A 15,471-nucleotide genomic window follows, 5' to 3' on the forward strand; every position below is an offset into this window, starting at 1 on the left:
CTGCATACTGAGCAGTGGTTTTCCCTGAACCATCCCCAGTGATGCTCAGTCTTTTTCCTGGATGGTAACCTATAATTTAGAAACCAGTAATGTGTATGAGTAGTTCTAATTATTACTTCCCATGTGTATTTCTTTGCACTTGTCAATAAATTTCCCATGTTGCCCATTCACCTAACTTTGTTGAGTCCCTCTTGGCTTTCTCACAGTCTTCTCTCGTTTGACTAGACTAAATAAAGTCATGTCATTGGCACATTTTGCTGCCTTGCTTTTTCAGGATCAATGGTAAATATATTAAACACCCCAAACACTTTTAATACTATTCAACCAGTTCTACTTAAGACTGTTTCCACATTTAAAAAAAAATACCTTGACAATCTTCAGTCTCTGTTTCATAGTAAGTCCCTTCTGGGCATTCTCCAAAGCACTCGCCATTGTGCAAAACAAAGGACCTGCTGGCACACTCATTACAGTCATCCGAGTCAGGCCCATCACATTCTCTGCAGTCCTCGTGGCAAGGAGAGCAGCTCCTGGAGTCGGCATAAAAGCCAGAAGGGCAATCCGGCAGACACTTCCCATTGTGCAAGAAAAACTGGTCCATGCATACTAAGGAAAAAAGAGAAGCAGCTGGCTAAGCAAAAGAACAGCTTATTTTCTTTTCCTGATGAAACCAACAAAACCCAAAGGTAGCGCCTGCTGCATTACATCTAGGGATGGACAAACTAATTCAGAAAAATAATAAAAAACAAAAATTGTCCTAGAGCCTTTACTAAAATTCAGGCTATACCTAGATTGAGCCTCTGCGTGGAGATGGGCCTATGATGCAAAGTTACCTCTGAATTTAATTCCAAACTTCTCAAAAGTTCAGGGATATTTGGATCTGAACTTTTATTCAACTCATTACTGAAATAGGGTCTGTCTGGAATATTTGCATCCAGATCTGAATTTCCGCAGAGGCTGGATGTATTAGGATATGGAGATATTGGTTGAGATGATCTCTACCTTTGAATTTATTTTAACCTTGTAGTTTAACCTTTTTGTTCATTCCCTTTCACTGTCCCCCACTTTTACACTTCCAGGTTGACAGATAGTTGCTCAATTTTACCTGCCCTTGAAATTCACACAATCATTCAAACTTTGGGGTGAGCAGCCCAACTAAACAGAATCCCCAAAACTTTGTGGTTCACTCATCATTAATTGCATGAATACTCAGTCGGCTCGATTCTCCACTGCTCTGTATCTTGCATAGCTATTTGCACCTGTGTAATGTTGGTGTAAAATGCCACTAGTTTAGAATGGTAGCATTTTGCATCCACCTTGTACCAATGTAAACGACTACCTGAGTTGCCAGGCCGTGGAAAGCCAGGACCCAAGGTCTATAACATGCTAAATCAGGGATGAAGTTAAGCCAGCAGGAATCTCTTGAAACACAAAAAAGAGCAGAAAAAGGAACACTGAACATATGTCATTCCTAGATCTATCTGGTTAAAAATCCTACCACATGATTCTGTGTTCATTAGCATCATCCTGAGTAGCTTAACAATTAAATTAAAGTTACTTTTCTCATTTTTGTTAACTACAGAAGAACTCTCTCTTTCAACAAATGTTTGCCAGGCTATATATTTCCAGCAAGGTCTTATCTTAGCCAAGTGGATACATGCCACTGTGGATTCCCTGCAGTACCTTTGCATGCACTTTCATGATTGCATTCCTGACACATCTCAGGGCAGTGTTTACAGATTCCATTAGTGGCAAAGTGCTTCTCAGAACAGGAGCTTTTACATTCCCATTGCTCCAGAAGCAAAGGACTTTCACAGGACTGACATTTTGTGGCATTTCCTTCACACGTCTTGCAGGATCCGTTACACTTGATGCACGTACCAGTTTCAGCAAAATACCCCCTAGAGAGTCAGGACAAACAGAACAAACAGTAGGAGAGAGCACACTTTTGGAACAGTTTGATGGCACAGTTTATTGCAAATATAGAGAATAAAAATGTATTTGGGTGAATCAGGAGCTTCACAATGGACAGATTTCACAAACAGCTGCTATGTGCCACACATCTCATACAAGATATTTTGCCCACTAAACCACATCATCCCTTAGCAGCACCAAAGTCGCCAGCATCCAGAAGGGCTGCATGGTATTAGCAAAGTTTCCCATGAAGTCTTTCCTTCTGCCCACCAGGGTGTCACTGTGATAGCCACTGTTCCTGTCCTCCTCCTGCTTCCCAGGCTGGAGAGGCACAGAATATGGAAGGAAGAAGCCATTGCCTGCAGCAGTGATATCAGTGGTTCAGGAGAAGGAAGAGAGGTATCATTCCAATGGTGGTAGGACAAGGAGAGAGAAGATACACCTCTGAGTAGTGGGAGGGATGGGGAGCAGGGAAGAGAGAGACCTCACCCCCAGCACCAGGAGGGACAAGCTGTTCCTGCATTAGAAGAAGGCATTACAATGGAAGGTCAACAACTCTGTAGAGGTTCAAGAGAGAGAAGAGGGAGGAGCTAGAAAAACATAGAATCATAGAATCATAGAATATCAGGGTTGGAAGGGACCCCAGAAGGTCATCTAGTCCAACCCCCTGCTCAAAGCAGGACCAATTCCCAGTTAAATCATCCCAGCCAGGGCTTTGTCAAGCCTGACCTTAAAAACCTCTAAGGAAGGAGATTCTACCACCTCCCTAGGTAACGCATTCCAGTGTTTCACCACCCTCTTAGTGAAAAAGTTTTTCCTAATATCCAATCTAAACCTCCCCCACTGCAACTTGAGACCATTACTCCTCGTTCTGTCATCTGCTACCATTGAGAACAGTCTAGAGCCATCCTCTTTGGAACCCCCTTTCAGGTAGTTGAAAGCAGCTATCAAATCCCCCCTCATTCTTCTCTTCTGCAGGCTAAACAATCCCAGCTCCCTCAGCCTCTCCTCAGAACTCATGTGTTCCAGTCCCCTAATCATTTTTGTTGCCCTTCGCTGGACTCTCTCCAATTTATCCACATCCTTCTTGAAGTGTGGGGCCCAAACTGGACACAGTACTCCAGATGAGGCCTCACCAATGTCGAATAGAGGGGAACGATCACGTCCCTCGATCTGCTCGCTATGCCCCTACTTATACATCCCAAAATGCCATTGGCCTTCTTGGCAACAAGGGCACACTGCTGACTCATATCCAGCTTCTCGTCCACTGTCACCCCTAGGTCCTTTTCTGCAGAACTGCTGCCTAGCCATTCGGTCCCTAGTCTGTAGCTGTGCATTGGGTTCTTCCGTCCTAAGTGCAGGACCCTGCACTTATCCTTATTGAACCTCATCAGATTCCTTTTGGCCCAATCTTCCAATTGGTCTAGGTCCTTCTGTATCCTATCCCTCCCCTCCAGCGTATCTACCACTCCTCCCAGTTTAGTATCATCCGCAGATTTGCTGATCGCATCCAAAAGAAGTGTCACTCAAGAAGCTGTAAAAATTTTGGCAAGTGTATTCTATTGTCAGGAGTGTGTCACACGGATACCTGTGTTATACAGCCTGTAGGTAAGTGGTAAGGAGCCTTTTTGAGAAGCAGCTCTAACTCTCCTCTAATAACCAGATGACAGCATGTCTAATATGGTGATTCCCGCATGGATCTGTGTGATGCAGTTTGTGGCAGAACTTCGACATAATCTGATCCTACACAGAATGTGCCCTGGACTATGAAAGCAGAACAACTTTAAGCAACTGACGTAGAGCAGCTGTGGGCAACCACAGTCACTCTAGGTTTGGAAGGATTAATCATAATGAAATATTCACTAGGCTTGGCCTATACCTCATAAATGAAAGGAGATGGAAGGGCAGGCTGGAGGCACATTTCATTCTGCATAAGATCTTGGAAAAAAAATATATGGAGGGAGGCCAATAAACTGTCTGAAATAATTACTAATTCAAAACTATGCAGTCATCTTCTAAAACTGAGGAAGGAACGAGCCAGCAGAATATCTACTTTGCACTAACACGTACAGCCAGGCAGCCTACACACAGTGGGGTGCTCTCCAGTGCTCTATTGGCATTTTAGGGAATGCTTTAAAAGAGCAAGGGGCAGTACTTTCTGAAGAAAGCTAAGGAGGTTAATTAAGAGGAAAGTTGGAAAGAAGGAAACAGAAGCGAAGAAAGTCCACCTCCATCTTTCCTGTTTCTATCTTCTTCCTTTCTTTTCTCTTATCATCTCTCAATATCCTTCCAATCCCTTCTTCCTCCCTCTTCTTCTGTTGTGTGAGTTTGCTCACCTTGCTTTGCAGATTCACTCTTTCTAAATGCCTCTGTCACAAGAGAACAGTGGATCAGTAAGATACGTAGAACACCTTCCCCTCACACTACAGTACTTTCTTTGGTTCTAAAGGAAGACATTTAGAACTGAATGAGAGCACCCTTGTTTCTCTGTGATACCTTGCAAATGGGGGTAGGTGATAAATGTAATGTAAAATATCGTAGGGGCTGAAACTTGAAACTTAACTTGGGCTGATTTTGTTGTAGTAAGGCCAATGTCTGAAACCCTGTTATGAATGGGTCTCGTAAGATACTCTGGAAGGCAGCAAAAAGTGGGGGGGATGCAGCAGTTGTACATGAAAAATGTGAATTAAATTGCATGATTCCATGCAAAAAATCTGGGAAATGGGTTCTGAAAACACACACAAGTTAATGTAATAATGCTGCAGTATTATTTTGAGATCAGTGTGTTACAGTTCATTTTTTGGACGGGTAGGCTGAAAGAACCCACACTGGCCTAGATTCTAATCTCAGTTATATCTTTCATGTAGTTATTCCAGATTCATTCTGGTGTATATGAGATCAGAATCTGTCCCTTTGATGCTCTGATTTATTTAACACAGTTAGCAAGTATGCAAACCGTGGTAGGAAAATACAGCCAATATATTAGTATAAATCACAGTGGAAAAGGGTTGGATGTGTTTTCCCAAAAGAAAGAAACTAAGTGGCGGCCTCTAAGGACTGGATCCTACACAGCATACAGCATTATGCATACATGCACTTGGCAACTAGTGATAAGCAGGATATAGAGTGCAGTGGAACCTGATCTGCTTTACGGTCTGATCAATGCTCATTGGAGTCAATGGGAACCTTTGTTACTGCTTGGCTGCCAGGTTACTGATGCATAGTAGGAGAAAAACCAGAAGAAGTACATGATTAAGCTCCCCATTTGCATGTTCAGGATTGTGCTTCAGTCCATAACTCCTCAGACACCCCCATTCTGTGCCCATACCCTGCCTCTTTTTTATCCTGTATTCTTGGGTGTAAGGGAGAGGGTAGAGAAGGGTTATTTTCAGTCAACGTGGAGATCTACATGAGGGTGAAATCCTGGCCTCATTGAAATCACTGGGAGTTTTGCCATTGACTTCAGGATTTCACACATAGTGCTTACTTACATTCACACATAGCCTCTGCTAACAAAAGCAAAGTAAATTACTTCATCCAACTGTATACATATAAATTGTTTCAGCACATCATAATTTCTGATGGCCAAAATGGTACATTAACATTTCCATAACAGGAGTTTATGATGTACGATCTAGAAGGACCTAAATTATGGAGACAAGTGGCACAGTTAAAAATTAGTGAGCAAACTTGAAAGTTGGTGTAAATCAACAAAACGAGGGAAAAAATACAAGATAACTTACGTGGGGCACTCCTGAAAGCATCTGCCTTCATGTAGGTAGAGCGGCCGGTGTGGCTGAGACTGGCACTTCATACAGTGCCTGGGGTCAGAGCAGTTTTCACAGTCATCTGTGCAATTCTCACACTTCCAACTTTTCAGGTCGCCAAAAGTCCCTCGAGGGCATGTATGTACACAGGTCTCAGCGAGAAGAAATCTCCCTAGCAATACACCCACCCCAATGAAATGGCACAGTTGAGAAGGCTTAAAAAAATAACTCTGGGATCTTGTTTGTGGTGGCCACACCTGCAATAGCATATTGGTGGGTTTCTTCTTTTAAAAATGGAACCTTAACTTTGCATTTCCTGCAAATCCAAAATTTAGGGTTTTTTCCCCCCATCTTCTTAAAAACTGCAACATTCTTTTAAGCCATTTTCCCAAAAGGCCAGTCTCATGGCCAACTGTCATTCAGAGACTTTAAGGCCAGAAGGGAGCATGATGATCATCCAGGCTAACATCTTGAATAACATATAATTTTACCCAATAATTCCTGGATTAAGCCCTTAACTTCTGGTTGAGTGGTTGGGGAATCAGACCCCTTGATAAATTTGTCCAATGGCTAATTACCTCTGCTGCTAAAAATAAATGGTTTATTCACAGTCTGACCGTATCAAGTTTCAGCCTTCAGTCACTGGATCTTGTTATACCTTTATCTGCTAGATTAAGCAACCTGCTACTATCCATTAACCAAGATATTCCCTGGGAATATATAATGTACCGAAGTACCTACCCAACTAAAAACTCTTCCCAAAGAAGCTGAATGCCACTTACCTTCTGGACATGAAGTGCAAACATTGTCAGCTCCATCACAGGTCCTACATGAAGAATCACATCTTTGGAACTTTTTTTTTGAGTCTGGGTAGGAAGAGGGAAAAATACTGCTGTTTACACTGTTTAGTCTTCGTAGGGACTGGATCACCATTGGCACTTTTAGGAGGACAAGTAGGCAGGACACCTTCATTCAGTCTGTGAACTTTCCTATTTGCTTTTTCTACGTAGATTCACTCAGAGCTATTTTAAAAAACCTAACTATTTACAGCCATAAAAGTCTAATGTTATATTCCTTGAAATTAGACAATTGACAATTTAATTCAATCACATATTCTTGGCTGATCAGTAAAGGGTTAGTGTAGAAAAATAAAACACAAAGGGCACCCTCAAATCCAGTTTGGCATTGTTCTAGAGTGTTTGTTGCAAGTGCTTAGCTTGTTATTGGTAATTTCAGGTTGGGGGTATGGATGGACATTGAATTTAGACCACAAATAGGTAAATGCAGACTCATTTTATCTGGGGAGAAATATATGGTTAGGGGTCGCTTCTGAATGAATAATTTGTATTATGCTTTCATGCTAGTTGGTTACATTCTTTCCCTAACACGTTAGGAGTTCTTTGGAAGTGAATTAAGAATATGAAGGAGAAGAAGGGAGTGCCTGGAAAGAGATGTATTCACATGTATCAATCATCTCCCAATTCTCCCCATTAGGAAGAATCCTTCATGTTCCTCTTATGGAATCTTTTTATCTGCAAACTTACACTTCATACTCTGGGTGGGAAATTTGGGGTAATGTTTGTATAGACTGCTCGGCTGGTGGTGAGAGCAATAGGAGACCTGGGTTTAATTGCTCCCTCTGCTGGAGGTTTGAACTTGGGTTACCTACATTGCAGAAGAGCACCTTAGCCCCTGTGGCAGTCTGGCTCTCTCCTACTGAAACAGTTCCATTGGGTAGAAATAATGATGTAGTGATTGGCGCAAGGGCTCAACCTTGGCTCTCCCACTGCCTAGTGGAGTACTGTAACCAGAAGGCTATAGAGTCACTCACACTCAGAGTCTCTTTCTGGCTCAATGACTAGTCAAATATTTGAGACAAAGTGGAACAGCTTCAACAGGAGAGAATGAGAAACCTTTGCTCCAGGGGTTAGAGACCTTCCAGCTAATGTAAATGTCCCCAAGTTCAATTTCCTCTACCCATGACTAATTCATTATTTGGACACAGTGGAACACTTTCAACAGGACAGATTGAGAAAGTCCTTCTCCAGAATATCCCATAGCTGAGTGACTAGGGCACCTTTTTGTAATACTAGGAGATCCAAGTGCAACTCCCTTCTCTAAATCAAGCAGAGAGGGTGATTGAACCCGAGGCCTCCTACATATATTTACTGAACATCTCTGACTTCTTAGGCTTCAGTTGTCAGCAGCTGGAGCTGGGACTGCGTGCCTCTGCCCCGCAGCTGCAGCCAGGGCTGGGTGCTTCCCTTGCAGCTTCTCAGGGCCGTGGATATGCCCCCATGGCTGTGGTTAGAGCCGGGACTATGTACTCCTGTCCTGCAGTTGCAGCCAGCTCTGGAGCCGGTGCTGTACGTCCTCCCTGTGACTGCGGCCACTGGAGCTGGGGCTATGCCCCTCCCACGCCCATGGCAGGGGGACTTCGCCTGTCAGTCCCCACCCCTGGGACTTCAGCTGTCATTCCTTCTCCCCGCCACAGCCCTAGCCACCCCGGTTATTTTTAATAAAGTCAGATACAGGTCACGGGCACGTTAAAAAAAAAATTCACAGGAGTCTGTGACCTGTCTGTGAGTTTTACTAAAAATAACCCTGACAAAATCTTAACCTTAATTATGAGACAAGGAAACAAGGAGGGATGGATCAGTTCTTCTTATATCCTTTATAATCTTAAACACTAGATTAATCCCCTTCTAACTTTTCTTCTTTCCAGTTTTAATAGTCTTAGTTTATCATACCTCTCACCAACCTCCTTGTACTTATCCAGATATATTCCTTGTTAGCAACAGCAAAGGTATGGTGCCCGAAACAGAGCTCAGTACTATATACCACCAGCAAACACTGTATGGTTTTCTATCCCTAGCTCTCCTCCCAGGTTGGCTGGGAGAGTGTTAACTATCTCTCCGTGAGTAGAGGAAAGTCCACAGCTGTATGCCTTTAGTGCATGCACTGTCAGAGTAGTAGGGCTGGACCAGCTGTGATGGATTAAGCTACTCTCCCAACACACTATAAGAGAACTGGACTGTAATACACTGAAACTGGCCAGTTAGGGGTAGGTAAACCTTTTGCAGGGTGGGTATGGGGAAAGCTTTTTGATTCAAACTTTAGCTTCATAGAGTTATTCATTTTAGTTAGGTTTATATAGAGTCTAGGATTCAGGAAGCCTTACTATATAACCTTGAAAGGCAATGTTTGTTTCTTTGAGCTAGGCCCTGAAAAACTGGGTTTGGCAGTCAGTAGGACTTCAAGATCCTTGGTTACTGATCTTACACTTATACAGGGTTACCTTGGTCTTGTCTCACACCCAAGCAGCTTCTGTGTTTGTTTTGTGCTACACACTGCGGCAGATGTTCCACTGGGCTATGTATGATAATTCCTTTTCTCTGAGGGGCTTGCAATTTCAGTACCCATTACCATCTATGAAATTCTAACTTTTAACAGTATATATTATTGTACACTTATCTAAGCTGTCAGATTGCCCAGCACACTTAAAAGCCAGCTGGAGTCTCTCTCAACTGCCTGGATGTTACTAATCAAAACAACTTAAAGAAATCAGCAAACTTCACTCTAGCTTCCCTAATTGTTAAGACTATAGTGGTCTTGACAGACCTCTAAGAACCTCACTCATGACTCCTCTTCATTTTGAGGAGCAGCAATTCACTACAATTGGTTTTTTATAAGACTTTGCCCCTTTTGTTCATAGTTATTCACTTTCTTAATGTTTTATTGTGGACTTGAACAAGCCCTTTTCAGAATACCAAGTAAAATGTGTTTATTAGGCCATGTTTGTTTAGTATTTTTTAAAAAATACTCTGAAAATGTTAGGTATGATTTTCTTACATGAAGTGATCCTATTGGGTTATATTTTTTCAGGCTTTTTATTCTCCTATCCTTAAATATACTGTATCATTTTCTCTTATATTGAGGTGAGACCCACTGGTCTGCAAATCCTCTCATCTCTCTTGGTTCCTTCTTTTTAAAGTAAGCCCCACATTAGCCACACTGTGATCATCAGGAAGAATTGTTGATATATTCCGTAGCCATGTTGTTAAATAAGAATGTTTCTCACTTTATTTACCTCAGAAATCTCACATGAACTGAATACTATCTGTTTCTGGAATCTATTGCATTTGCATTTCTAAGGTCATTCTATCTATCCTTTTTTAGCACTTTCAGTCTTTCTCAAGGCTACAATGATTTCCCACAGAAATTGTCTGAGATTTTCTTGAATCAAGATGGAATACAAAATGTTATGTAACTTCTCAGCAGCCACATATGCACTGATGTCTTTTATATTTTATTTCCTTTGAAAACCTTCTGTAGACAGGGCAAACTGTTAAGTGTTGTCATTTAATACCAGTTATGAAGAGAAAAAAGGAAAACAGAAATATAGCTGTAGTAGCAACTTCCAAGATTATGGGGCCCTAATCCTGACTGAGGACTTGGGGTAACATAAATAATAAATAGCAATTAGATAAGGTTAAGACAGAGACTAATAACTGCTGAGAAATGTTTATGGAGAAATTTCTTGAAAACATTTAACTGTTTACAATTAAGAAATACCAACTTTCATTTACAATTAAGTATTTCAGCGATCAAGATTACAGTTTCATGTTTGTTTTTCTTGGCAACATTTGTGACAGTCATTCTTTGCAATACATTACAGTCTCCACCAGAGGGGAATATGCACAAGCAGTTAAGCTTTTACGATATTTTGCCTGGGACATAGAAGAAAATTTCTATAGTCCAGTCACTCTAGCTTATAACTTTCCAGTCAGAAATAAATACTTAAACACTCAACTTGAGGGTTCTCTTCCTAGCACCGATATGAAAAGCTTGTAATTAATTGGGCCTGTTTGAATTCTGAATCGAGTTCTCCCAGCTTCAAAACTGCCATTTATTTTAATAGTAGCAGTTGGATCCTCATTTTGAAAAAAACAATAGTCTGGGTGATGCCCTAAATATCCTTCAAAACAAGTAAATATACTGCAGAAGATTTTGTGGTAGACCCACAAGCACCTGCCAGGGTAGACACAGCACCTGCCATGATGGGACCAATGCTTTTTTTTTGCATAGAACAGTCTTGAAAAGTTGTCAAGAAAATGTACTAGCCTAGGGACAAAATGTATTTATTGGCCTTTGCTCTGATGATAATGAGAAACCAGATGGCCAGTTCTGCCACACAGTAATATTTTACTTGTCACTGACCCATTACTTACTCATTCTGGGCATGTGGGCAAGTAGAATTCTTCTGTAAGGAAGTGGTAGAATTAGTTAGATATTTAGTGGAGGAGTTGTATCTTTGAAGTAAAAAGGGTGATGAGACTACAAAAAAGAATTGCAAGCTCTGGCTGTTAGCCTTGCATTCTGACCTACTGTACCCCTCAATAGTTATGTTAGACCAAGCAGTAAATGAGACCAGCTCATGACTGCTTGGCCAGCTGTTACCTGTATCTGGAGGATTCCTCCTTGTGCTCTGGAATCTAAGCTTTCATTTAAAAATTGAAATCTCAAGTCCTTATGGTTGCAAAGAAAACATTAAATATGTGAGCCAGATGTCCACTATTGCAATGACGTTTGCTAATTCAGCAGACAGCCTGAAATAATAGGTCAGTCAGAGAGAAGCGTGGATTGCCCTTATTCATATATATGGAATGTTTACTCTGAAGATTAGTGATGATAATGAGTACTTGTGGCACCTTAGAGACTAACCAATTTATTTGAGCATAAGCTTTTGTGAGCTACAGCTCACTTCAGAGGATGCATACTGTGGAAAGTACAGAAGATCTTTTTATACACACAAACCATGAAAAAATGGGTGTTTACCACTACAAAAGGTTTTCTCTCCCCCCACCCGACTCTCCTGCTGGTAATAGCTTATCTAAAGTGATCACTCTCCTTACAATGTGTATGATAATCAAGTTGGGCCATTTCCAGCACAAATCCAGGTTTTTTCCCCACCCCCCCCACAAACCCACTCTCCTGTTGGTAATAGCTTATCTAAAGTGATCAGCCCACCTTGATTATCATACACATTGTAAGGAGAGTGATCACTTTAGATAAGCTATTACCAGCAGGAGAGTGGGGTGGGGGGAGAGAAAACCTTTTGTAGTGGTAAACACCCATTTTTTCATGGTTTGTGTGTATAAAAAGATCTTCTGAACTTTCCACAGTATGCATCCGATGAAGTGAGCTGTAGCTCTCGAAAGCTTATGCTCAAATAAATTGGTTAGTCTCTAAGGTGCCACAAGTACTCCTTTTCTTTTTTCGAATACAGACTAACATGGCTGTTACTCTGAAACCTGTCATTGATGATAATGTTTACTACTTCACTGCTGGTTTAAAAAAATGCAAAAAAAACTTTTTCAGACCTTCAGAGCTTGGATGATTTTGCAGAAACTAAAATGTCACACATGTAAGCTTCCATTAGGGCCAAAATCTGCCCCAATACCATGTTAATTCTTGTTTCCTTCATCAGTAAAGGTAAGCAATTTATAAATATTTTCAGCTTCACTCCCCATTGCAGAAACTAAGGAATTGACTTGTACTTTTTCCACTTTCTGAGTTAAGCTTTATTGCAGTTTGGGATACGTGGTAGCATTCAGGCCACTCCATGAGCTTATCAAACTGAAAGTTTTATGAAGGTCTGAACTTTGGTTTTCTTCCTTTCTTATTTATGCTAGTTCAAAATATGTCAGTCTACCTCTGACAACAGGACATGGGACAATGATAAACAATCACAGTAAGCATTGATTTCTTTTAACACTGAACAAGGAAGTTTGTTCGAAGGAAAATAACAGTGGGTGGTATCCTGACCACGTTGGAGTATTGAAGTCAAGCGTCCCTAAAGTTACTTTTTTATCTTTCTCGTGCTTCTACTAAAGATTTCCCTTTAGAATCATCTATTACAGAGGTAAAGAAAAAGTACACCTATCCTTAAAGATATTCAATGTAATCTTTCACAGTGAGTGAAAGTAAATTTTGAAGCTCCTTGAATGCCGGCTCACTTGCTTTCAAGAATGCAGGTGTGTCTGAAGAGAGATTGGTTTAAACGCATTCAAATTAGCTACTTAGCTGTATGGTAGAGCTCTATATGGGATTATATTTAGTCCTGCTCCTGCTATTATGGCGGTGGGATCTGTAGGATCCCAGACCTGCCGCAGGGCTCTACAATAGTCCCGTGCAGGGCTCTCCAGTCCATTCTTTGGTCTTTCTCATGTGGCTAGGGAGCCACAGCACAGTTCTCATTAATGCATGGTCAGTTTTTCTGTGATCCCTGACCTGCTCATTAGTTTTTACCTTGTGCTTATGCACACAACAATCCTTCACACCTGTGCAGTGTAGGATCAAGTGATTGTATTCACGTTTATAAAAGCCACCTATGGACTCAGTACATTTGTTTTCTCTGTTTGGGGACCACATTTATTTATTCTCATATATAGAGAGAAGGGATTTAAATAGTTAATTTATTCCAGTTCCTGATATCAAACTGGCTGCCCACCCACATTTGCAATTACTCTCCTTTGCTTCCTAATTGAAAATATAGCAGTTTCTGCTAAAGAAAACTTGATTTTTTTTTGTGAATTTTTTTTTTGTAAACCCAAAGTCAAAAACATGCAATACATTGCTGCAGTGACGAACATAGAAGGAGCTGTACTGCCAGGGTTGTAACCATGTGTACATTACTTTTAGAAGGTGACCTGTTTGGTCTGTACGCTGTGTAGTAAGGATGTGATTTGAATGAGAGCCAGTTTTTTCCAGTGGGGATGCTGTTTAGTTTGTTAGATTTTATTCTGTTTATGGCACTGGCCTTGCAAAAATGATACTGCCCTGAATAAAAATACATAAAATAGACCACATATCTCGAAAAGCTAATTACAATTAAATAGACATGATAAAACATAATGAAAACAATATACAGAGGTAATAAAATACTAGAACCTATCCCATCTCAAAGACTTATGAGAATTATAAATTCAAGGGTACTAGTAGGTTAGGTGAGAAGTAAGTCACAACCCCCAGTAACCATTAATTCCCAAGCTGGTTATCACATAACAGCCACAAGATTAATTTAACGAATGAATGCCTCGAATAAAAAATCTGTATGCAACTCCAATGGGGATGATGAAAAATATGTATAGGTTAGTGAATAAGTGTTGCTTGCCTCTGACAGAGTTACATTTCACATATGGATGCTATTTAAAAAGGTCCCCTACCTCCTTCTATGGTGCTAAATCCTCCTCTGTAGATATCATAAAATTTTCCATCTAGATTTCTTTTTCCTCCTCTCCCCCTTATTCCATATTCCCCATCTCTCTGCCTTATCCATTAGTCCCTATCCCCTCACTAGTCTCACATCTTTCCAGATACACCACAAAATGCACACCTAGAGCCAGATCCTTAGTTGGTGTAAATCAACATAGCTACATTGAAGTTAATGGACCTATAAGGAATTGTACGAGCTGGCATGTAATTCCTATAATCCTTTAATTTCTGAATATTTTGTTTTCTCTCCACCAACCCTCTGTTAACATGTTATATTTTTTAATTCTTGTTGTTTAATATGGTATTTAGGGAAAGAAAAAAGTGCTCAGACACATGCAGCTGGTGTAAGGCTTCTAGTACACTTCTCAGTGGCTTCTTTTTGGATGCTACTTCCGTTCTGTGTTACAATGTGTGATATGAGTTGTACTGGCTATACTTACCTCACATAATTAATGACTAATTTTGTTTTGAAATGATTTGCATGTGAAGAAGCATGTACTCCATGTTGAATCTATAACAGAAACATTTCCTTTGCACCTCTCAAAAGAATACGGTAGGCTACACTGTATGACTGAGGAGCATACAAGCTCAGGGTGTGGTATTTCCAGTGAACTGGCAAAATTAAGACCCGATTTCAGCTTGCAAAATGTCTAGTCCGGTTGATAGGGTGTGTGTAATCACTTGGTGAATCAAGCCTACACTAGTATGTCTCCTGGCTCCCAAAGTCATTTCATCATCTGGTACACCAGATAAAATACAGATGTTTTGAGCTACAAACAGAGAGCTCAACCATTTTTTTCCCTTGGCTTGCCTTTCCTTTTAAATGTCTGGAAGCCATACAAGCGCTGTTTCCTCATTTCAGGCCTTGATATGATTTATTAACAAATTCTCAGTTTGGAATTGAATTGTTAGCCCACCAGAGTACCCACAAAAAAAGTATAATTGTAGAAAGTTTTTATATACACACTGTCTTAGTCTTTGGTCTGTGTGCTCATGAAAATTCATGTTTCTGGTCTTTCATTTATTCTCACACAAGAAATGGAAGTGAAGGTTAGACATACAAAAAATGTATACTCTACACCCAGAAAGCGATTTTAATCCTGACCTAGCTACATCAATCTCTCAAAATGTAAATAAATTCTGCCTTCCCATTGACTTATCTCTTAGCATGCTCTGGTATGCTGCCCCTTAACTTGTTTGTCTAGGAGCCAAACTGAGACAACAGTTTTTTGTCTCATGAGACTCAAATGGTTGGTTATGAACCAACTTGTCCAATATGAATGGTCAATTAAGTTACAAAATCCACTGTAACATTCTCAACTACATTGTCTCAGACATAGTCCAGCAGAGATGAAGGTAATGGCATTGTTATTTGTGAGCTGAGTTCAAGGTCCAACACACCTCAGCCACAACCTTGCCTGCATTCACTTTAGCATACTTTTTAATAGAGAAAGATTTTTCAAAGGCACTTGTGGTAGTTATTGAATTAAGCTATGGGGGTTTGGGGATTTTGCCT

The 15,471-nt window shown here is 40.7% G+C and overlaps 1 protein-coding gene across 1 annotated transcript in view; it reads right to left on the reverse strand.

Moving 5' to 3' along the window:
• PCSK5 (proprotein convertase subtilisin/kexin type 5) overlaps positions 1–15,471 on the reverse strand; it is a 299,903-nt gene that overhangs the window by 11,169 nt on the left and 273,263 nt on the right. The window contains exons 28-31 of the mRNA XM_073345119.2: positions 6,461–6,544; positions 5,655–5,850; positions 1,681–1,898; positions 367–603 (exon numbers count right to left, since the gene is read on the reverse strand). Coding sequence (XP_073201220.1) covers positions 367–603; positions 1,681–1,898; positions 5,655–5,850; positions 6,461–6,544 — 735 coding nt within the window. The remainder of the gene's footprint in view (positions 1–366; positions 604–1,680; positions 1,899–5,654; positions 5,851–6,460; positions 6,545–15,471) is intronic.

This window comes from Lepidochelys kempii, chromosome 5 (genome assembly GCF_965140285.1).
Source record: "Lepidochelys kempii isolate rLepKem1 chromosome 5, rLepKem1.hap1, whole genome shotgun sequence".
NCBI classification, from domain to species: domain Eukaryota; kingdom Metazoa; phylum Chordata; order Testudines; family Cheloniidae; genus Lepidochelys; species Lepidochelys kempii.